The sequence below is a fragment of the Castor canadensis genome, chromosome 1 (assembly GCF_047511655.1).
Source record: "Castor canadensis chromosome 1, mCasCan1.hap1v2, whole genome shotgun sequence".
In the NCBI taxonomy this organism is placed as follows: domain Eukaryota; kingdom Metazoa; phylum Chordata; class Mammalia; order Rodentia; family Castoridae; genus Castor; species Castor canadensis.
In genome coordinates this window covers 37,584,701-37,609,567 of record NC_133386.1, presented here as the reverse complement: position 1 = coordinate 37,609,567, position 24,867 = coordinate 37,584,701, and the positions used below count along the sequence as shown (strand labels likewise).

General features: G+C 38.9%; 1 protein-coding gene across 6 annotated transcripts in view; it reads left to right on the top strand.

Annotated features, from left to right (window-relative positions):
- Nucleotides 1–24,867, top strand: part of Trmt11 (tRNA methyltransferase 11 homolog) — a 189,601-nt gene that overhangs the window by 56,637 nt on the left and 108,097 nt on the right. For 5 of the 6 annotated variants that reach the window (XM_074075230.1, XM_074075227.1, XM_074075221.1 and 2 more), the window contains exons 13-14: nucleotides 3,916–4,003; nucleotides 11,093–11,214. In XM_074075230.1, coding sequence (XP_073931331.1) covers nucleotides 3,916–4,003; nucleotides 11,093–11,136 — 132 coding nt within the window. In that variant the 3' untranslated portion in view covers nucleotides 11,137–11,214. Of the gene's footprint in view, nucleotides 1–3,915; nucleotides 4,004–11,092; nucleotides 11,215–11,794; nucleotides 11,930–24,867 lie in introns of those variants that run through there. The other variant, XM_074075223.1, reaches the window with a different exon arrangement.

The following is a 24,867-nucleotide window of genomic DNA, read 5'->3' as shown; positions in this document are numbered from 1 at the left end:
TCCTTAATGGTATTAAGCCCAATCAGTGCTCTTTGAAATAGAAGATCTATTTTTCTTGAAGGAGAAACTTTGCTGAGTCTACATGTGTCCATCATGGAAATACTTTGTTTGAAAACCACTATACCCATTAATTCACGGTGCTAATAGCTTTCTGCCTTTGGTGGTCAAATGTACCTCAGCAGGGCAGCAGTAAACGGATCTTCTCTCTAACCAAAGCCTACTTTTATTTATGTTATTATTATTATTTTAGTATTACTGCTGACTTTTACGAACTCACAGTATTAAACTAACATGGCTTAGGCGCTCCAAAAGACCTGTGCTGCCCAGGCAAAGAGAGAGGTCAGGCTATTCACTTCATTCTCCTTTTCTTGCCTTGCAGCTCTGGATTTTAGCAACAGATCTCAAACATTTTAGTGATTATTTTGTTTGAGTTTCTGGATGTGATTTGTGGTACACTGGCGAAAATGTAAAAGTATTCAAGGATGATTTATTTTCAGTATTTGTTATAAACCATCTTATTTCAATTTTTTTTGAGGTTATATGGGGGGTGAGTGTGAAACTTTGTAGCTGACTTAATCGGGATATGAGAGTTTTAGCTTAGCCCCTTTTTGGTTAGTTACAAGAATTTGTCCAAATAAATAGTTCTGGAAATTTGCAACATTAATTTTAGTCACTTTGTCCTTAAAAATTATCCAACACATTTTTAAAAATCTCAATTTTTTAAATTAAAACTCATTGAAGTCTTTTCAACTTAAATTCAGCCTGTTGTGAGGCTTAATTTCATATTTTTCTGTAAGTTTAGGTTTACATTCCTGAAATGTCACTAGCCTCAGAGTATAAATTTGTGTCCTTGTTTTAAAGTTGATTACTCAGAAATGATAAGCCTGATCACTTTTCAGCCAATTTTGATTTTAAAGTATGTCTCAAGTCCTCTTGTCCTAAAAAGAGAGACTGCATGAGTTATAGGAGATCATTTTCCAGGATTGCTTTAGTTTGGTATGTGACCTGATTTCCTGAATTTACCAGCAGGAATATCACCTAGCAAGATGTCTGCATTACATATCATGCTGTAGTTTGAATTCACAGAATAATCTGAGAGGGAACCTAGGTGGTCTGTGGATTGACCTATTTAATGTTTATGAGAAAAGCTATAATTTTATTGCTGGCATATATTAAATAGCCATTAAATCCAGAGAGTTACCTTGGTGGTGTTACATCAGAAGTGCCTTTTTCCTGGTGAGTCCTTTTTTTTTGCTGTGATAGCTAGGAGAGAATAGTGGGGTAGGTGGTCTTGGGTGTGTTTAGCCAAAGTGGCTAACAGATTAAAAAGTAGTTTAAAATCTGCTCAAATTTTCTCAGCCACTTCCTGCCCAAGCTGACCCAGCTTTGAGCCAGCTTACCACCAACTTCCTTATGACTAACTCTTTAAATATAAGGATTAAGCAATAAAACATTTTTAAACTGTTTAAGCTCTGGGCAGTAAGTCAGTGTTGCCACTATTGCCTTGTAGAGAATACTCTCAAATATTGAGAGTCCTTAACATATTTAAGAAAATTGTTAATTCCAACTGAGAAACCTTGCTTCAAGTTTGGTAGGGGAAAGTAGCATGTGAGTTAATATCACTAGATGTATTGTAGTGGGTGTGTTTATTTGGGTAGAAAATATGCTTTGGAAATACAAAACATGAAAATAGCTTTTAAGGTAGTATGTTTTATATAGAGTGTGCCTTAAAGAAGCAGGGGTTTGGCTTTTTTAAACATCAGGAAATTAGATATTAAGGTTGTTATTACCTAGATGCCAATGCAAGCAAATCTGTCTCTTGAGTAAAAGGCCTCAGTTGTTTGATGTTAGATGAACTACTGAAATTTTATGATGGAAATATTACCAAATACTACTCATCTGGAGAGATACGGAATAACGCATATTTCATTTTTGAAAATCGAAGGTGATTTTTTTTGGGAAATGATTTTACTTCTATAGCATTTTAATAAATTGAAAAAGCACAGTAGAATTAACCTATATTAATAGTTCTAACAGGTAAAAAAAAATAAACACTTGTAGATAAAGCAGGGCATAATTAAATAAGTTCATGAATGTAGCATAGGGGTGGGAATGGAGGTGGGAGTTGCCAAGGAAATTGATGACCTTATTGTTGGCCTAAACAACCAAAAGAGAACAAATTATACGAAAATAAGGACCTTGACTTTTTTTGCATGAATATGGCTTTGCTCCATTTCAAAGTTATTTAGAAAACTAAACACTTGAAAGAATCTTTTTTTTTCTTAGAAGGATTGTATTAATAGAATAAGTGAAGTTTACTTTCTTTTCCAACAATCCACTCCCATTTTTCTCAGATATTTATCAAGTAATGTGGTTTATAATCCAAACAAAAAAAATGCCTAATCTGGAGCACACACATGGACACAATAACGCTAGACTGATGGTGTTTGTACTTTACTAAAACACTGAGATCTTCTCTAAGAGTGGTTTGAGAACATAAGGTCTAGAGTATAAAGAATTATAATGGAATGATAAACATATCTGTGATTCTATCTTGCTGTAGAATCAGAGAAACAGCACATTCCTGTCTATCCTTTGGGGTGAAAAAACTTACTAAGGAACCTGACCCCATTTCCCTTAACAGAGGTCTGCCTCAGGATGTTCATATGTTTCACTGTGTGGGAAAAGCACACTGACATTTAAACATAATTGAGGTCAACCTGGAATTTGGCTCTTATCTCTTCCTTCATAAGCCATTGTAGACAGGCTCTTAGGAGGATGGAGGTTTAATTGTTATGGCAGTCTCTTAAGAAGCCTGGGACATGGAACAAAATGAAGCCTAATATTAGGTGAATACTACAAAGCCAGATCAGTTTACATAACTGCAAGCCCTATTTCTTGGGCTATTAGGATGTGTTTAGTATATTTGTGTTCCAGAATTTGAACATTCTTTCTAAAATAATTGTGTCATAGTCATGCCAAATTGAATTGCCTAAAAAGGAATTTGCATTAGCTTTTTTTTTTTTGCAGTACTGGGGGCTTGAACTGAGGGCCTACACCTTGAGCCACTCCACCAGCCCTTTTTTTTTGTGATGGGTTTTTTTGAGATACGGTCTCTGGAGCTATTTGCCTGGGCTGGCTTTGAACCGAGATCCTCCTGGTTTCTGCCTCTTGAGTAGCTAGGATTACAGGCACGAGCCATCAGCACCCGGCTTGCATTAACATTTTAATATATGGCCTTAACGTAATTTTAATCTATAACTGTAGAACTTCCCCTTTAATCAGATCTTCCTTAGTCTCCTGAGGGTTTATCAGAAGGCCTCTGTTTGAGCTAATATCTAACACTGAAGATTAGTTGGGTCTACATGCAAAGTAAGTCAAATTTAAAGAAAAAAAGGCTGAGGAGAAAGTAAAATTGGAAATTAAGCTCTGGGAGGTACGTTGGTGTTGCCACTATTTCCTTGTTGAGAATATGCTCCCAAAGAGATTCCTTACATATTTAAGAAAATTGGTAATTCCAGCCAAGAAACCTTGCTTCAAGTTTGATAGGGGAAACTCTTATGATATTGGAATTGTGCTTTCATGGGCAAAGTATTTTATCTAATGTAAGTTGGTGAAGTGGGTCTAAATGGTCAGAGTTGGAATTGGTGAACTCAACAAATCTGTAAGAGTCCTTTAGTGTTTATAGTGGTACACACCTGTAGTCCCAGCACTCGGGAGGCTGAGATAGGAAGTCTGCAAATTTGAGGCCAGACTGGGCAACATAGTGAGGCCCTGTCTCAAAAACCAAACAAAAATAAATAAGTCAATATAAGTCTTTGTGCTTTCAGTGCAAACAGCAAGTCTACGGGGCTTTTTGTCATTGATTTTTTATTTTTTTTATGTTTTTTTCTAACATCTGTTCTTTTCCTACAGGGAATTTCTCTTGCATTTTTGTATGCCTTTTTAAATGAGGCACTGGACCCCTTGTTCCCTGGACTGTCCTATCCAAGACGTTTGTATGGTGAGTGAGCTGCCTGAAAAGAGTGTCTTCCTTTCCTTTCCTCCTCCTTCTTGCAAACTCCCAGAGCAAAGGTCAAGTTTGCACACAACTTGGAAGAGAATGTCTTCTCTCCAGAGTAAAATGTACGCTCAGTGTCCTTGATAAAACATTGAAGTTCTCGTTTTCTCCCTGGTAATGCAACCTACTGCATGTGCAGGCACCCCTCTGGGCCTATCCTGAGGTACACAGAGGAACTGGTTAAAATATGTTCAATACCATGTTCCTTGCTGTACCATGAGTTACAAAGTTCTTTGTATGTGACCTGGGAGTCTCATCTTTCCTACCAGTGTCCTTGAAACTGGTAGGCTAACTTGTTAGTTTACAATAGAGTAAAAGTTGACCCCTCCTCAGGGCCCTTGAGAGTTTTGGTAATGTGGGTAAGATGCTGCCATGGCTTTCTAGGAGAGATTGAGGGCTTTGTGGTCCATTAACAGGATTTGAAAGAAGACCATTGGAACTGCTAGCACAAAAAAAAAAAAAAAAAAAAAAAAAAGATTTCAGGGCCAACCTGATGATACATGGTACTCAACTTTATTGCCTGTTAATGAGGAGTTGGGTCAATGGTTGCAGGCCAAGTTATCAGGAAGTAAGTTCAGAGACAGCTGTGTGAGTGGCCTCTGGGTTTTTGCTAACCATTTTCTGTGATTGTGGAAGGAGGGCATGGGAATTTCCTCACCAATTTGTCAGCTGCATGTCCATTCCATTGGAACAATTAGTGCTAGATATATCCTGAGTAGGCTGAATGTTCTGCCTTCTTTTAGACAACAATCACACAGAAGCACACCTACAGTAAGGGCAAAGTGGGGAAGTTAGTGACCCCTGCAGGCAGAAAAGCAGAAGTGAATCATTAGAACTTTGGCCATTTTGCTTGGGAGATAAAGTGGCAGGATGCACAATGCTTGTTAAGGAAGAATGGCAGCAGCTGGGCTCTGTATGGCTTATCCTCTCCTGGCTAGCACCCTGAGAACCACTCACAGGTGTCATTGAAGGTTTTTTGTTTGTTTTTGTCTTTCTTTTGATGGTCTTTGCCATAAGGGAACTTTGGCCTTTTAGGGAGATATCCGCCCCCAAAACTGGGAAGCAATAGATGAGGCATTGATTAGTGTTTGGTCTTTTATTGCTCTTGACTGAGTTTAGAATGCTGATGCAGGTGGCCTAGTGGACAATGAGTAACTGACCCAATGAATTGTAGATAAATTCTTTTAATCATCTTTGCCAGCTTAGAAAACTGCTTTACGTTTTTTTTTTGTTAAAACCAAATAATAACTTAAGGATATTTCTTGGCAATGGGATAGATGGTGATGATGAAAATGAACTATAAAAAAAAAAAGAGGTCCTCAGGATATTGTCAGATGATTTTGCATAAGTGGACCAAAATCATTGGATTTCTTTCTTTTCTGTTCTCTCTCCTCTCCCTCTCCCCCATTTCTTTTTTGAGCTGCAAGTAGCTGCCATACTACTCAAAACTGTCAAAACTGAAAGTAAATATGAAGCCTTATGTATTGGCATGGAGTGCCCACATTGTGTCCCTTCCTTTAACCTGATCTCATTTCTTTAAAGTAGATATTAGGAATAGGGCTGAGGTCTCCTTATCTCAAAGACTATATGTACCCTAATGAGCATACTCGGGGGAGGGATTTTGAGGAGGAAGGATTCAAACTTTTATGGCTCTGTTGGATACAGGTACTCAGTTCAGTCTGACACTAATTCATCTGTTGGGGTTTGGGCAAGGTTCATTATAGAAAAGGGATGCTAACATGACCTTGTGGGTGTGGCTCTTTGAATCAGTTCCATATACTATTATTCTTTCTACATCTGTATAGTAGGAATGGACCAGTTACTTGCTTAAACTTCCTGTTCCATAAGTGCCAGAGGGCTCCCAACCAGAAAGAGCCCTCTAATATCTTAGAGACCATGATCTAATGTTCCCTTTGATCTACAAAATTTGTGACTGATGATTTGTGCTAATTGTAGCCATTGGGAAAGGAAGGCATCCTCCTGCCAGGCGTGCCCTTGGAGTTTTGGACTCTTAGACTGACTTGTTCAGGTATACCCTTTCTGAAAAACAACTGTTACTTTTGGACTCTTGTCAAAACCGAACATCTGAGCCTCTAGCCTGATATACCCGTTTGGGGATAGATCAAACAGACTCATGACTACCAAGGTAGGAAAAGCCCAGTTAGCATACCTCCCCAAGTAAGACTGTTTGATGCAAGAATGCTGCAAGTTTGGCCCTAGTGGGGTTTTGGTTTTATATGAAAAAGTGACAATTCTTTCTTAGGGGAAACTTCCCTTCTCTAACTGCCTGAAACAAAGGTTCTGGCTGAGTTCATGGAAGTTACTTTTAGAGGATTTTAAAATGCCTCTAGGTTGTATTTAGGAGATTCCTCTAAATATCTGTTACCTCTTTCACCACTAGATTGGTTAAGCTGAAAACCAGTGGTGTTTCAAGGGGCTGCTATGGTCATTTAACCTCAGTGCCAGGTATACAGATCTGAAAATGGCCAGTGGGCAGAGCTCAAGACTATTCTCGTAGTTCTGGCCAGTACCCTACTTGATGAACTTTGTTATGTTTTTATTGCTCTTTAGGCTGTTGCTAATGACTTACAATTTGGTCTGCCACTTGGAAAATTGAACACTGGCAGAGTAAAGATGCACTTACAGTTTCCAACAGTGGGAAGAAATGTGGCACCTGATAGAACTGTCTGGACATTCACATCGATACCCATTGTAAAGACTCATTCTCTGTGGAGACCTACTAGAATCAATCTGCTGATTGAGCCAGTGGCCACCATAATTGCCTAGATCCATCCTTGTACCAGATGTGGCAACACATTCACTATTACAGACAGGACACAAAGTAAAACATCTGTGTTTTTATTCAGAGGCTGCCATTTGTTGCCAGGCTTGCGATTTCTGCCTAACATTCACCTGGTTGCCTTGTGGTGCTGGCGACTACTTTGCATGGGGCATTGTTACTCCTGCTTCTGGCAGATTGATCACTTCAGACCTTTGATTACCCACCCTGAGCTATTGGTTGTGCATCATTGCTATTGACACTTTCTCAGGTTACAGTGATGTTGTTCCAGTCAGATCAGTTGACTACAGCCACACGACTTTGGCCCTTGAAAGTAATTTATGTCACGTGTTTGGCCTTCTGGACCATTTGGTAGGCAGTGGTATACCTTTTATTGCAAAACCTACTCAATCATGGGCTGATGGTCAAGGTATTTGATAGACTTTCCATTCTCCATACCATACACAGACATCTGGAATTTTTGAGCTTTGTAAATTTGCTCTACATTTGTTCTGTGTTTTCTCTGGCAGTTCTTTACCAAACCTTCTCAGAAGAGCTCAGAACAATGCTCCAGAGTTAGCTGAATAGTGGAACATTTTGTCTTTTGTTAGATACCCAAGTCTTTTAATCAATTGTCTTCAATTTAGACAATTGGTGACAATAGTTTGAGTCTTAGGCTAAGAAGTTTCCCAAAAACCAGCACCCAAGAGGTAGCTGTATATCAGGTGGAAAAGGATGGCTTTACCTGGTATGTTCCTTTATTACTGTAGAAGCAGGCAAATGATACTCCAGTTGATTTAACACCTTTTCTTTAATTTTCTTGCTCTCTGTCTATTTTTTCAAGGTTCAAAAATTGTTAAAATTTCTTATAGCTGGCAGCATGGTTAAAGTGGTAGAGTGTTTGCCTAGCCAGCACAAGGCCCTGAGTTCAAACCCCAGTACTATGGACAAACAAAACAACAAAAATATTTGGGCTGGAGGTTCAGCAGTGGAGTGCCTACCTCATAAGTATAAAGCCCTGAGTTCAAACTCCAGTACTGCTAAGAAGAAAAAAAATGAAAATTCTTTTGCTACTTTATTTCAATGGCAACTGTTGTTCCTCTGTAGTAGTTGTATGTATGACTACTTTTCTTTAATACATTTTCTAAGGCTTATTTGTTGGTAATTGGTAGATGTTCATTGGAGTTCCATACATGGGTTCAAATAATCCCAGATGAATTTATTTACAGCTTGGTTGGGGAGCTTAGATTTATGCACAAAACAAGGCAAAATGAATGAAGTACCCACAGAAGTGTCAATGGAATTTGGAGGGAGCAGAATTTTCTCTAGAGCAGGTAATTTAATAAAGGTTTCATGGGAGATGTGGTATGAAGGAGGAGGAGGAGAAAGAATGCTTGTCAAAAGGTTGATAAAGTCATCCAAGCTAGAGAGCAAAGATCAAAGGGATTCACTTGAGAAATGTTTAGAGGATGAGTGAGGGCCTAGTAATTGGGTGCAGCGATGAGGAGACAGGAATGATGTTTGCAACTGGGGGACTAGGTGGGTTACACAATGATAACTGGAAAAGAAGGTGATGGAAAGAGGATGAGTTTAGTTTAGCTTGGACAGCCTGAATATAAGGAGACGGTGGAACAAGCATAGAGCATAGTATAGCAGACTTGAGCATTTAAGATGTGTTAGTCAGCTTCCTGTTGCTGTGAGAAAATCAGCTTAAAGGAGGAAAAGTTTATTTTGGCTCCTGTTTTCTGAGGTTTCAGTCAAAGGTTACTTGGTCATGTTGCTTTGGGTCTTGTGAGGCAGTGCGTCATGGTGCGACGCGCATGGCAGAGAAAAGCTGTTCACTCAAGGCAGCCAGGAAGCAAAGAGGGTAGAGGGAGGGGCGGGGATTCCAGTATCACCTTCAAGGGCATGCATCCAGTGACCAAACTTCCTCCAACTAGGCCACACCTCCTAAAGATTCAGTCACCTCTACCCTTCACCCTCATAGTGTCACAGGCTGGTGATCAGACTCTCAGCACATGGCATTAGAGGGACATTTAGATCCATATCACAAAGGCAGACCAAACTCAATGAGTGTCTATGTCAGGAATGGAAGATCCCTGTGTAGGACAAATAACCATGGAGTTAAGATGTGCTGTACAATTCTATGCCTATTTTATTTATTTATTTATTTTTGGTAGTAATGGGGTTTGAACTCAGGGCCTCATGCTTACTAGGCAGGCACTCTTACTGCTTGAGCCACTCCACCAGCACTTGCATTGTACAATTCTAAGATTCATTTTGTGGCATTTCCCCCCTGCATGATATGTATGTTTGGCAAAGAGGACTGATATGACTCAACACTAATGAGGCTTGATCAGGCAATTCCAAGATATTATAAGAAATTTATGCTAGAATTATTGATGGACTGAAAGTTCACTGCAACACTTGAAGCTGCATAGAACAACACTGGCTTTAGGGTGATGTGCTTCTGCCTGAACCAAATGCATAGGTGTACTCCATTTGTTGTACAAAAGAATGTTATGTCATAGAGTTGGAACTTAAATTGATAAATTGTTGTTACTTGTGTACTCCATTTGTTGTACAAAAGAATGTTATGTCATAGAGTTGGAACTTAAATTGATAAGCTGTTGTTACCTGCTACAGAAATACATAGGCCACCACTGTTTGGACACATGGTGTGGAAAAAGAAAAACCTCAAAAGGCTTTCCTTTCTTTATCCTTCAAAATTAAAGATACTTCCTCTTCCTTTCTCTTATTTAAGTAATTACATAATAGCTTTTGGGCAGCAACATAAAAATTACAGAGTAGGCCATAATAATAATTAATAATAATTAAATAGGGGTTTCACTTGTTTTTCACTTATTAAAAAATGTCCAAAATAATTTACAATTTCTCTCTGCCCACTTTTCATACCTTCTGCATTTGGCAGAGTTCACAACAACCCTCTTTTCTAGCTGTGGACATGCCAAAAGCCTTTTCTGAAGCTACTACTAATTTGGGTTAAAATACTTGAAAACTTTATACAAAATTGCTGCCAGAAATGTCACAAGATCCCCTGACATTTAATTCTTTAGTCTTATCTTTTGAAGCAAAGTAAACTAATTAAAATGAAGTTTTTGATACTGCATTTGTTAGTTTTCCTTTTAGTTTTGGAAAAACAGATCAAGAACCTGAAAACAAGAAGAACTTATGTTTTCATGAAAAAATGTTCACCATCTCTAGCAATAAAGGAAATGCAAATTAAACCACACTAAGATTCCACCTCACCCCTGTTAGAATAGCCATCATTAGCAACACCACTAACAACAGGTGTTGGCAAGGATGTGGGGAAAAAGGAACCCTCTTAACACTGTTGGTGGGAATGTAAACTAGTACAACCACTCTAGAAAAAAATTTGGAGGCTTCTTAAAAAGCTGAACATTGATCTACCATTTGATCCAGCACTCTTGGGGATATACCCAAAAGACTGTGACACAGGTTACTCCAGAGGCACCTGCATACCCATGTTTATTGCAGCACTATTCACAATAGCCAACTTATGGAAACAGCCAAGATGCCCCACCACTGACGAATGGATCAAGAAAATGTGGTATTTATACACAATGGAATTTTATGCAGCCATGAAGAAGAATAAAATGTTATCATTCGCTGGTAAATGGATGGAATTGGAGAACATCATTCTGAGTGAGGTTAGCCTGGCCCAAAAGACCAAAAATCATATGTTCTCCCTCATATGTGGACATTAGATCAAGGACAAACACAATGGGATTGGACTTTGAGCACATGATAAAGCGAGAGCACACAAGGGAGGGGTGAGGATAGGTAAGACACCTAAAAAACTAGATAGCATTTGTTGCCCTCAACGCAGAGAAACTAATGCAGATAGTTTAAAGCAACTGACGCCAATAGGAGAAGGGGACCAGGAACTAGAGAAAAGGTTAGTTTGAGAAGAATTAATTTAGAATGTAACACATATGTACAGGAAAGCAATGCAAGTCAACTCCCTGTATAGCTATCCTTATCTCAACTAGCAAAAACCCTTGTTCCTTCCTATTATTGCTTATACTCTCTCTTCAACAAAATTAGAGATAAGGGCAAAATAGTTTCTGCCGGGTAGCGAGGGGTAAGGGGGGAAAAAGGGGTAAGGGAGGGGGTGGGGGTAAGGGGGGAGAAATGACCCAAACATTGTATGCATATATGAATAAAATAAAAATTAAAAAAATAAAAAAGAACTTATGTTTTGCCTCCAGACCTGCTTTCTGAGGCCAAGAAGACCCTTTATGGTGGTAAATGAGTTCCCAAGGAAGGACAAGCAAGACTGTGGGGCTATGAATGACTCTGGCTTCTAAGGGAAGACCCATTTCCACTGAAGGTAAGTTGGCCCTGATGCTCAGTCTTGCAGCAAGAAGTGTCACCTAATGTAGCTGGTCCTAAGCTATATCTGGAAGCCTGTCAAGTTGATCTCTATGTACTTCGTTCTTTCTAGGCAATGGTAAGGGAGTCCCCGTCCTCAATGAACTTAAGGTTTGGAAGTTAGGGGTGGTGGGAACAAAGTAAAATAGTGTGTGCGTGTGTCCAAATATAGGGAAAGGCCACTAAACTAAAGGAGCACCTAATCATTTCCAACTGTGTTTCTGATATTTTGATATCTGGGACTTTGTTGACCATGCAGAGACAACTTCTTCTAAAACCAGCCAATTCCTAGAGGTTACAAAAAAGTTCACCTTTTTGAGTGTGTCTCAAAAAACACACCACCTTCTTTTTACACTGGGACTCTATTTCCCTAACTTAATCACTCTAGGGCCAAATTTAAGGTAACTAGGGATAGCTCCTATACTTCAGAGCCTGCCGAAATTCTTCAAGCATTGCTATTTCTGTGCCTGCTTACTACTTTGCCTGTTCGTTCCTGTGGAAAACTTCACCAAATTCTTTTTTCCACATTTTCTCCTTAGTCCCTGCATGCACGACATGGTATGCCCTCACCTCTTGAGAACTGCAAGGATCAAACTGTGTTTTCAGTGGCAATTGTCTTCTAATCTGCTGGTCAGACCAGACCTGAATAAATGAAACCTACATTTTAAACCCAGGTGTGTGAGAGGATTAGGTCAAGGAAGACTTCTGATAGAAGATTATATCTAAATGAACTCCTAAAGAAGTGGAAGTTACCAGTTGATATGAGGGAATGAGGACAGGGAGGAGTTTCCAGGCAGAAGGAACAGCATCTGGAAAAGCACATTTGGATGTCTCAAGTAGTAGTATGCCTGGAACTTAATGTACTGGTGAGGAGAAGAAATGAGACTGGAGAGGTCATGAGGGCCTGACCATGAAGCACTTACATGCCTTGCTACAGAACGTACACTTGACCCTGATGCAGCTCACTTCTTTAAGGAAAATTTTAACTTCTTCCATAAAGGTATCCTTGACTGCAGTGCTTGGCTTCCTCCACTCTTAAGCACTCCTTCAGAGAGGGAGTTGGTGGCTTTGCCCGTGCTCTAAGGTCTGTTTCACCCTCTGTTTTAGGTCCAGTTAACGACCTCTGTTGTGTTGGGTGTGCTGCATACTTAAGGCTGTCTGAAGCAAAGCATTATCACCCCAGAACCTCAATTTAACTGTAAAACCCTCCTCAGTTCCTAGTTATACTGTGGAAGAGATTTCCCAGATAACTGCAGCAGAAACCTCCCTGACCCTGACTGACAGATACTTGTTCCAGAGCCAAGAAACAGTCTTGAGTTGGTTTCTTGCAATGAGAAGAGGTGGTTTTTATTGATTTCACTGTTCACACAGATCTGACGGTGTAGGCCTGCAGAAGAGCAAGCTGATGGAAATTTAGATTGTGGGTTGTCAGCTCATGGTTGTCCTTATCTCAAAGGGAAAACACAGACACTCTCAGGGAGCTGCCTCTTTACTTCAAGACAAATGAGCTGTTGAAGTGTCATAATTTTGAAATCGTAGCATATACATAGAGAATATTTTACTGATCAACCTCAAGAAATCTGTCATAAATGAAAAATGATTTGTGTTGCCTATTTTACCATTCATTGTGTGTCCATCATATGTCAGCCACCAAGCACAGTGGACACAGAGATACATAAAAAGCGTGTTTCAGGCTGAAACGCTACACATAGTCTTTGATAAAATTATTTTTTGTTAAATTGTTAAAAAATTGTAAGTATTCTGAGCCCCAAATTGACACTTTATTTTATTTTTTTTATTGTTTTATTATTCATATGTGCATACAATGCTTGGGTCATTTCTCCCCCCTGCCCCCACACCCTCCCTTACCACCCACTCCGCCCTCTCCCTCTCCCCCCCACCCCCTCAATACCCAGCAGAAACTATTTTGCCCTTATTTCTAATTTTGCTGTAGAGAGAGTATAAGCAATAATAGGAAGGAACAAGTGTTTTTGCTGGTTGAGATAAGGATAGCTATACAGGGAGTTGACTCACATTAATTTCCTGTGCGTGTGTGTTACCTTCTAGGTTAATTCTTTTTGATCTAACCTTTTCTCTAGTTCCTGGTCCCCTTTTCCTATTGGCCTCAGTTGCTTTTAAGGTATCTGCTTTAGTTTCTCTGCATTAAGGGCAACAAATGCTAGCTAATTTTTTAGGTGTCTTACCTATCCTCACCCCTCCCTTGTGTGCTCTCGATTTTATCATGTGCTCAAAGTCCAATCCCCTTGTTGTGTTTGCCCTTGGTCTAATGTCCACATATGAGGGAGAACATATGATTTTTGGTCTTTTGGGCCAGGCTAACCTCACTCAGAATGATGTTCTCCAATTCCATCCATTTACCAGCGAATGATAACATTTCGTTCTTCTTCATAGCTGCATAGAATTCCATTGTGTATAGATACCACATTTTCTTAATCCATTCGTCAGTGGTGGGACATCTTGGCTGTTTCTATAACTTGGCTATTGTGAATAGTGCTGCAATAAACATGGGTGTGCAGGTGCCTCTGGAGTAACCTGTGTCACAGTCTTTTGGGTATATCCCCAAGAGTGGTATTGCTGGATCAAATGGTAGATCAATGTTTAGCTTTTTAAGTAGTCTCCAAATTTTTTTCCAGAGTGGTTGTACTAGTTTACATTCCCACCAACAGTGTAAGAGGGTTCCTTTTTCCCCGAATCCTCACCAACACCTGTTGTTCGTGGTGGTGTTGCTAATGATGGCTATTCTAACAGGGGTGAGGTGGAATCTTAGTATGGTTTAATTTGCATTTCCTTTATTGCTAGAGATGGTGAGCATTTTTTCAAGTGTTATTTGGCCATTTGAATTTCTTCTTTTGAGAGAGTTCTGTTTAGTTCACTTGCCCATTTCTTTATTGGTTCATTAATTTTGTGCAAGTTTAGTTTTTTGAGTTCCCTATATATTCTGATTATCAGTCCTTTGTCTGATGTGTAGCTGGCAAATATTTTCTCCCACTCTGTGGGTGTTCTCTTCAGTTTAGAGACCATTTCTTTTGATGAACAGAAGCTTTTTAGTTTTATGAGGTCCCATTTATCTATGCTGTCTCTTAGTTGCTGTGCTGCTGGGGTTTCGTTGAGAAAGTTCTTACCTATACCTACTAACTCCAGAGTATTTCCTACTCTTTCCTGTATCGACTTTAGAGTTTGTGGTCTGATCCAAACTGACACTTTAAAACAATAAGGTGTCATATACTGTTCTCCTGATTAGGCTGAGAATGGTGAGTGTGGTACTACATTCAATCTGAGATGGATTAAAATTTTTTCTCATTATTTCTTTCTATGCATAAATAATTTTCTTTAAATGTTCATGTTTCATCCTATAAAGCTCTACAGTTATCTCTTTCATTCTTCCTCAGTGCTATATGAAGTTCTACAGTGTATTTTGAAAATTTTAATTTAAAAATTTTGAATAGACAATAAATTTGCATAGTTTAAAATTCAAAGCTGTTCAAACTGCTCAAAGGTTGATCCCAATGAAGAAATTTCCTACCTCCCTTTCCTCTTCCTTTGAGTGGTCCTTTGGCCACTCAGGTCCATCTCCTAAGACAAGCACTGTCACATATGGCTTAGCTCAATGCCAAATAATGCATAGCCTAAATATGAAGCAATATTTGCAACACCCATGTAGAGCAATGGCAAGAACAAAGAACCAGGAATGAGATAACCCAACCCAGTCCTAGCAGGACAATTCTGCATTTATCTGTGTTTTATTTCTGATTATTATCATAAGAATAATAATCTTTCCATCACTGTCTTCTTTAGAATAGGAATCTGATGTGGGCAACTGCATTTTGAACAATTGTTACATATGGGTTATAAAAATCAGGGAAGAGAAAACCCAGAGCCCAAAGTTAGCTCCATCAGGTAACCTGGCACTGGATCATTGTAAAGAGTTGAATTTTCCAAGATATTGCTTAAGAAGTCTTTTCATTTGATTTCAAAGTTCCCACTCAGAGACGTAGAAGAGTCTATTGGGCCCAACAGGGAAGGATAAAAGGTGGATTTATTTTATTTCCTCGCAGTTTTTCAGTTGTCTCTGGAGTTTTCCCTTTTACCTGGCCAGAGAAAATGGACTCTCTTAGGTGCATACCTAAGCAAAGAATGCAAGGCCTTTTGTGGTGCCTAAAAGGCTGCCTAATCCACCACCTTCAGGGACAGCAGAGGTTTATTTCCGGGGCTGCTTGATTCCTTTCTTGTTTGTAGAGTGGTTTCCAATCCACTAAAGATAGGGTCAAGGCTTGTGAGTTGGGAGAAAGTACAGACAGTTATGGGGCTCCAGGCCTGATGTCACCATCGTCCTTGAGGCAAAGCTTACCATTTACTTCAGAGGAAGTTGTACTTGGGGAAGGAATGCAGACCCTTCTGTGCAGTGCACACGTGTGAAGGCAACTTGCCTGATAGCCAGGGGCTGGAGCCCTGTTTATCCACAGAAGATAGGAAGCAAGAGGTGGAGATAACACAGCTTTCACATCTGCATGCCTGCACCTGGCCCTGGAAGAGCTGTTCTAGTGAGATAGGAGCTCTGGGTCTGGCTCCTTTGTGTGGAAGGGATAAATATTCACTGAATTCTGGTGCAATTTTATCAAAGAAACCTTAAGCTTATGCTATTCCTAGTCTTCCTTTATTAAGTGGCAGCTACTTTTTTTTTTTTTTTTTTGCTGAGACTCAATAAATAATAAACCTGTTTTGCACTTTGTTTTTCCTTTAGAAATTAGTCTAAGCATAGCCCAGGTTTCCTAAAATAATGTCCAAAGTTAGCAAGGCTTTGCAGCTCTCTCCTTTTTTCCTCTCCCTTAGTCCCCTGTGGCAAAAAGAAAAGATTACTCTGCAGATAACTATCTGATGGTGTCTATGGTCATCTTGACTTTCTGATGCTGAATTCTTACGTCTTAAGTCATCTTTGAAGTTTACTTATCTTCTGTGTTAGGGCGTAATCAGAACTTTGTAAAGAGTATTTTTTGGTGAATTATATATCTGGTGGAGACACTGATTCTATTAGCTGCTCTCTTTAGATACTTCTAGAGGTGCTTTCTAGACTGCCCCACTGATTGGAAGAGATTCATGGCTTTCTGGTGAGTACCAAATGTAAGTTAGAATTCTGAACATTGTAATTCTAGGAGAAATCATACTGTCTAGAGGACCAAATAGGCTTGGCTAAACTAGTTTAAAACCCACTGACATCAGGAGCTTTGTAAAGGATTTGGTTTAACTATTTTTAAATAGTTAAAATGCTTCTGCCCAGGCAGTGATTAGTCTTCAGAAAAACACAGAAAATGTGTCAGTGACACCATTGCCTTCAGTCAGTCAAACCAGCCATCTGCACATGAGATGGTTTTAGCATTTTGACAGCAGTGGATCTCAAGGAACCAGGTCAAGACCTACTGGCCTAAGAGATTACCTCCCCATTGCTTGGTCATCTTCAAAGTCTTCCTAATAGAGCATCTTTATTAAAGACAAAAGTCAGGATTAAGAGGCATAGCAAGGCAGTTCCATCTTACCTGTGGTATTCAAAAAGAAAGAGCCCATGGAGATGACTAAGCTAGTAAGATTTTGTTACTATACCTCAGATAGGCCTAAGAGACTGCCTTGGATCTTGAGGCTCTTACATTTCTCAGCAAAACGAATCAAGGAATAAATGGGCTCTTTTCAGCTTTGCCATCTTCATTGGTACCTTCTGTCTCCCAGTTAATGAACAAAGGTAAGATAGATAGCACTGTACTGTAAATGGGCTTTATTGCTTAATTTCTAAGGTTCTTTCCACTTCTGAGATTCTGAACCCAGAAGGATCTTAGAGATGGTGCCAACCAAGTGCAAATCATGCTATTCAGGATACTTTTCCCTACCCTCCCAATACATTTGGAGCAGGTGTCATTTGGCTAAATTGAATATCTATGATGGTTTTTGTGAACAGAGAAAAAACATGAAAGGTAAGAAAAGCAACTATTGGACAGAAGCAGAGGCTGGGAGTGAGTATTGCACAGAGGCTGGGAGTGAGTATTGCACAGAGGCTGGGAGTGAGTATTGTACAGAGGCTGGGAGTGAGTATTGCACAGAGGCTGGGAGTGAGTATTGCACAGAGGCTGGGAGTGAGTATTGCACAGAAGCAGAGGCTGGGGGCTACAGAATTTGCAGTAATAATCACCAGTAAACACTAAATACATGGCATTGTAGTAAGTGCCTGTTTTAGTTCTTTCCTTATTGCTATGATGAAATACCTGACAGAAGCAACTCAAAGGAGAAAAAAATCATTTTGGCTCAGGGTTTCAGAGGGCTCAGTTCATGCTCATTTAGCCCCATGCGCTTGGGCAAACCTGTTGGCAGTGGATGTATATAGTGGGGGCTTCTCTTCCCTTCTTGGTAGAAAGGAAATGAGAGAGAAGAAATAGGGAGAGGAAGAAGGAGTGAGGGAGAGAGGAAGGAAATCAGAATGAGAGAGAGAAAAGCGTTCCATGGACAAGATACCTACAAGGACCTGCCCTCAGTGACCTACTTCCTCTGATGTTTCCACAACCTCCCAAAATAGACCACCAGCTGGGGACCAAGTATTTAAAACACAAGCCTATGGGAACATTTTATATTCAAACATAGCAGTGCCTTTTATATAGCATTTAATTTTCATAATCATTTTATGCTATATGAATTATGTTATACTTTGTATAGGTGAGGAAACAAATTCACACAGATTAGGATTGTGAGCTGCTTAATGGTGCTCATGTTGGAAGTGAGTTTTGAACCTGTTTGATTGAAACATCTGTGCCTCTGATTATTGAGCTCCACTATCAATAGCTCTTAGCTATGTTGTCTTCTAGATTGTATGTTTCTCCAGGACAAGAACAGTGGCTTTTCTCAATGCTTGGTCATATGGGATTCAACCCTCCCAAAACTCTGAGACTTCCATTGATATATAATTACATGTCACCATGTCCAAAATTAGCTCTGAGAAAATATTCAGAAAATTTATCTGGAGAGAAGGAAGAGAAGAATAACGGTCAGTGGAAACGTGAGCAAGCAGTGTTTCTGGCGACCATGCCAAGTTCTCCATGGTTCAGTGTTGTAGTGAAAATGACCTCACAAGGACTACCAAGAGCCAGAGAAAGATTATATAAACCTTATGGGTCTATTTCAAAAGCACTGTAATTTTGCCTTTTTAGGAGTGGATTCTGTTTTCTTCTTCCTTTCTTTATGCTGCACCTGGGTGTTGGATTTTTATTATACTTCTTAAATTCAGAATCTTATGTTAACAATTCAAATGTAAACATTGAGAAATTGTTTTTCCTAAGAGGAAGCTACTCTATTACCTACAGCCTCTAAAATAATGGTATACCTCAGAACCTGACATTGCTGTTTCTTTTACTTTTATCACTGGCTCTTGGGCCCAACAGAAGTGAAATGCTGGAAATTTGGTTCCCTCAAATTTCCTTCAGGCACGTTCTCTTCAGAAAGAAAGGCTATTCACAAGCTGCTCCATCAGTCAATGCATCTGTGTCAAGGTACAAATCAAAGACTGTCACATCACCCAAAGAGCCTGGGATGGCCCTGCTCACAGGATGTGGCTAGTCACAGTTGGAGGGAGGACAAAGCCAGGACTCTATTCAGCAGGCACATAATTGATGAGTTTTGACATTTCTCCTTTTTCTCTTTTGATTGAGAAATGAATACCCCCAACTCTGGTGACAGACAATGCCTACTTTGAACAGCTGGGGGTAAGCCAGTATATTAGATTTCTGAGTCTAGCAGCATTTTGAGAATGCAACATGGACTACTTGTCTGCTTTCAGATCAAAAGACAAAAGCATTGTTTATGAAGTTTCTGTGTTCAGGGACCTGGGACCACTTGAATTAACAAAATCCATAAAATTCATTGTAGTGGATAATTTCAACTTCCCCACCCCCAAATGTTTCTAAGAGCTGCCCACAGTGGCTTCTTGTTACTGGAAGGACTGGTGAGAAGTGTAGTGACTGAATGAAAGATGACATAATGTAAGCAGAAGAATCACAGATCTGCACAGTAGGGAGGCTCAGTCCTCTAGTGTTTTGCTGTTCAATGTATTCCTTGTGGGCCAGCATCATTGGCATTGCACCCAGTTTGTTGGAAATATAGAAGCTTAGATCCTATACCAGGTCTGCCAAATTGGAACCTGTATTTAAAAACAAAAAACAAAAAAACAAAACCCTCAGCTCAGATTTATATGAACATTAAAATTTGAGAAGAAGGGTTCCAAACTCAGAACAAGGTAGCAAATATGTTATATGTTGCTATCAGAGGAAAAAGAGGACAAAGGTCATAAATAGTTATTAAACTTCTGTTTTCAAGGTTAATCATTTGTTTATTTTAGCTAAAATGGCTTTCTTCCCCTGGAACCATTTATTGTGCCTATTAGCAAATTTTTGTTTTTAATTCGTAGATGTCCTTATTTCTACTTGCTTGACAGTTCTCAAAATGAATTAAGGATCAGTCAGGTTTTTTAACTGTTGGTCCTGGAAATGACAGGAGGTTACAAGTCTGCAGGTAGATGGGGCGGGGCTGTCAGCCAAGGTCAGCTTCCCTCCAGTAGCCAGAAGTTGCCATGTGACTGAAGTGGGGCCAAGTCATGTGCTCTCTGACTGACATTGAATTGTACTTATGAAACCATTCCCTCGAAAATCAGGAACCAGACAAGGATGCCCACTATCTCCACTCCTATTCAACACAGTACTGGAATTCCTAGCCAGAGAAATTAGGCAAGAAGAAGGAATAAAAGGAACATAAATAGGTAAAGAAACTGTCAAAATATCCCTATTTGCAGACGATATGATCCTATACCTTAAAGACCCAAAAAACTGTACTCAAAAGCTCCTAGACACCATCAATAGCTATAGCAAGGTAGCAGGATATAAAATCAACATAGAAAAATCATTAGCATTTCTATCCACTAATAATGAACAAACTGAGAAAGAATATATGAAAACAATTCCATTTACAATAGCCTAAAAAAAAAAAAAATCAAATACCTAGGTGTAAACCTAACAAAAGATGTGAAAGACCTCTACAAGGAAAACTATAAACTTCTGAAGAAAGAGATTGAGGAAGACTATAGAAAGTGGAGAGATCTCCCATGCTCATGGATTGGTAGAATCAACATAGTAAAAATGTCTATACTCCCCAAAGTAATCTACATGTTTAATGCAATTCCCATCAAAATTCCAATGACATTCATTAAAGAGATCGAAAAATCTACCATTAAATTTATATGGAAACACAAGAGGCCACGAATAGCCAAGGCAATACTCAGTCAAAAGAACAACACCGGAGGTATCACAATACCCGACTTCAAACATTCAAATATTGCTATATACAAAACAATAACAATAAAAACAGCATGATACTGGCACAAAAACAGACATGAAGACAAGTGGAACAGAATAGAGGACCCAGATATGAAGCCACACAACTATAACCAACTTGTCTTTGACAAAGGCGCTAAAAATATATGATGGAGAAAAGACAGCCTCTTCAACAAAAACTGCTGGGAAAACTGGTTAGCAGTCTGCAAAAAACTGAAACTAGATCCATGTTTATCACCCTATACCAATATTAACTCAAAATGGATCAAGGATCTTAATATCAGACCACAAACTCTAAAGTTGGTACAGGAAAGAGTAGGAAATACTTTGGAAGTAATAGGTATAGGCAAGAACTTTCTCAGTGGAACCCCAGCAGCACAGCAACTAAGAGATAGTATAGATAAATGGGACTTCATAAAACTAAAAAGCTTCTGCTCAACAAAAGAAATGGTCTCTAAAACGAAGAGACCACCCACAGAATGGGAGAAAATATTTGCCAGCTACACATCAGACAAAGGACTGATAACCAGAATATGTAGGGAACTCAAAAAACTAAATTTTCCCAAAATCAGTGAACCAATAAAGAAATGGGCAAGTGAACTAAACAGAACTCTCTCAAAAGAAGAAATTCAAATGGCCAAATAATACTTGAAAAAATGCTCACTATCCCTAGCAATAAAGAAAATGCAAATTAAAACCACACTAAGATTCCACCTCACCCCTGTTAGAATAGCCATCTTTAACAACACCACTAACAACAGGTATGGCGAGGATGTAGGGGAAAAAGGAACACTAGTCCACTGCTGGTGGGAATGTAAACTAGTACAACCACTCTGGAAAAAAATTTGGAGGCTACTTAAAAATCTAAGTATCGATTTACCATATGATCCAGCAATACCACTCTTGGGGATATACCCAAAAGACTGTGACACAGGTTACTCCAGAGGCACCTGCACATCCATGTTTATTGCAGCACTATTCACAATAGCCAACTTATGGAAACAGCCAAGATGCCCCACCACTGATGAATGGATTAAGAACATGTGGTACTTATACACAATGGAATTTTATGCAGCCATGAAGAAGCATGAAATGTTATCATTTGCAAGTAAATGGATGGAATTGGAGAACATCATTCTGAGTGAGGTTAGCCTGGCCCAAAAGACCAAAAATCGTATGTTCTCCCTCATATGCAGACATTAGATCAAGGGCAAACACAACAAGGGGATTGGACTTTGATCACAAGATAAAGCAAGAGCACACAAGGGAGGTATGAGGATAGGTAAGACACCCAAAAACCAAGATAGCATTTGTTGCCCTCAATGCAGAGAAACTAATGCAGACACTTTAAAGAGACAGAGGGCAATAGGAGAAGGGGACCAGGAACTAGAGAAAAGATTAGATCAAGAAGAATTAACCTAGAAGGTAACACACATGCACAGGAAATCAATGTGAGTCAACTCCCTGTATAGCTATCCTTATCTCAACTAACAAAAACCCTTGTTCCTTCCTATTATTGCTTATATTCTTTTTTCAACAAAATTAGAGATAAGGGCAAAATAGTTTCTGCCTGGTAGCAAGGGGGTAGTGGGGGGTTAAGAGAAGGGGCCGGGGGAAGGGGGGAGAAATGACCCAAACATTGTATGCACATATGAATAAAAGAAAAAAAAGAAATGTACTTATACTATTATAATAGCTGAAAGGGCCATTGGTCACCTAAATATGTAGCTTCTGGATTACCACCATGCCCAAGTCCTGGCTATTCAGATTTTTCCTCTATTCTACGCCATATTTTTACAATATAGTCCATTTTTGTTTACCTATGAGAGCCAGCATCCCTTTCTGTTAATTCAAACCAAAGAACTCCAACTAAGCTGGGTGTGGTGATACACACTGCAATCTCAGCACTTGGAAAGCTCAAACAGGAGAGTTACAAGTTTAAGGCCAGCTTGGGATATATGTTGGGACCCTGTCTCAAAAAATAACAAACAAATAAACAAACTAACAAAACAGCTGAGCAAAGGAATCTAAATATGGTTAATGCTACAGGCAAATCAAAACCCTGTTCTTAATGAAGAAGGGCACTTATGATTCATTATAGCTTTACACTTTGTTTCATTGCTTGGATTATGTTGCACAGTCAGTTGTAAGTATTGTTCAGATTTTACTTAAAATTTTCTCCCTTACCTTGCTGTAGTTTGTTATATGTGTGTATATCTGTGAATAGATTATTATTGGTTAGTAATTACCAGGGCATCAGTAATCCATACTCTTGTGGTAATGTCAAACTTAACCTCACTGTGTTTTAGTTTTAGTTTTTAAACTTAGGACTTTTGTCTTTAGGCACTCTTAGCATATTCAAAGTGAGTTAAAAATCAGCCCCAGAACAAGAAAGAACAAATGTATAAACTTATCAATCTATCATATGGAAAACATCAATTTTAGAATAGGCCTGTCCACTTAATGATCATCAAAGGATATTATTTAGCTAACAGGCTTTACTTTTATCTAATCATAGAACTGCATAAAAATTCACATACTTTTCTCACAAATGTTTTTCTTTATAAAAATTGATTGAATTAGCTGGGTGCCAGTGGCTCACACCTGTAATCCTAGTTTCTCAGGAGGCAGAGATCAGGAGGTTTGCAGTTCCAGACCAGCCTGGACAAATAGCTCACAAGTCACCTATCTCGAAAATACCCAATGCAAAAAAAGGGCATCTAGGAGGTATTTGGTAAATGCTTGTAATATTGAACAGAACTGAAGTGCCTAACTGGGGTTGGTAAAGTGGCTCAAGTGGTAGAGCACCTGCTTAGGAAGCATGAGGCCCTCAGTTCAAATCCCAGTACTACAAAAGAAAAAAAATTGATTGAGCCCCAAGGATTATTAACATACAATGCCTATCATATGTCTAAAATGCCTTTGGAGAAAAATGGAAATGGATCCTGGCAACACATTAGCTGATTGAATGTCTTAAGTAATAAATACTCTTCGGTCATTAATCAGTGCTGTAGATTAATACTTATTGGATGTGTATTCATTATAGGTAAATCAAAAGGGTATATACTATATGGTCACATTTTAAAACACATATATATGGAAGTTTTCTAATGGTGTACAGTAAAAAAATACTGTCTCTGGATAATTTTTCTTTATTTTGTTGATTTTATTTTTATTCTAGCAATAGATATTTCTATCTTTCTATAAAAGCATGCTTTAATTTTATAACAAAAAATGAAAGGTTATTTTTATATTTTTAGTTGAAAATAAATTTGAGGTTCAGTGGGCTTTGTATATAAATTAATATGGGAAGAGATGGTAAAGTTTAGATATCCAGGCTATACCTTTTGTTAATGTTTTTACTTGGCATTTACTGTTGATATATCATATGGTGTTAGAGTTACAGAGTAACTTAAAAATTTAAAGGTCTGTCTTACGGCTTACTAGCATTCAATAGCAAAGTAACACTACATAATTTATTTTTGGATATACTGTCAGAATTTCATAAAGAATGGCAAGGAACTAGTACTACTATATCTAATTCGGATCTTTATGTCACTATTTTTTTTTATAGTGCTGAGGTTTGAACTCAGGGCCTCACAATTGCTAGGCAGGTGCTCTTACCACCCGAGCCATTCCACCAGCCCCTTTTGTGATGGATATTTCAGATAGGGTCTTCCAAACTATTTCCCTGGGGCTGGCTTCACACCAAGATCCTTCCGATCTCTGCCTCCCAAGTAGCTAAGATTACAGGCTTGAGCCATGGGTGCCCAGCTCTTTCTGTCATTTTGATAGAAATTTTAGATTTGCTGGCTGCTTTTTCCTCAGGCTATATCTTATTATACCTTGCAGAAATGGTATAGAAATACTGAATTTACCTGAGAATGGGGGGAAAGTCTTATTTGTTTTAATTTTCAATTAGCCAAACTCAATGAAACTTATTAAGTAAATATTTCTTAAAGGTAACAGTTCTGATTTTATAAAGATATCTTACGGTTTATGATTAAAAAAGAAGAATATGCTTTGATACATTTGATACATTTATGATTTAAAAAGAATATGCTTTGATAAATAGATACATTTCTGTTTTCTAGACCAGAGCTTCTCAAATTTTAATGTACAGACAAATCCCCAGAGGCCTTTGTGAGCATGCAGACAGGTCTGCCATAAGACCTGAAATTCTCTGTTTCCATCATGCTTCCTGGTGGAGTCACATGGTGCTGATCCATTGGGTA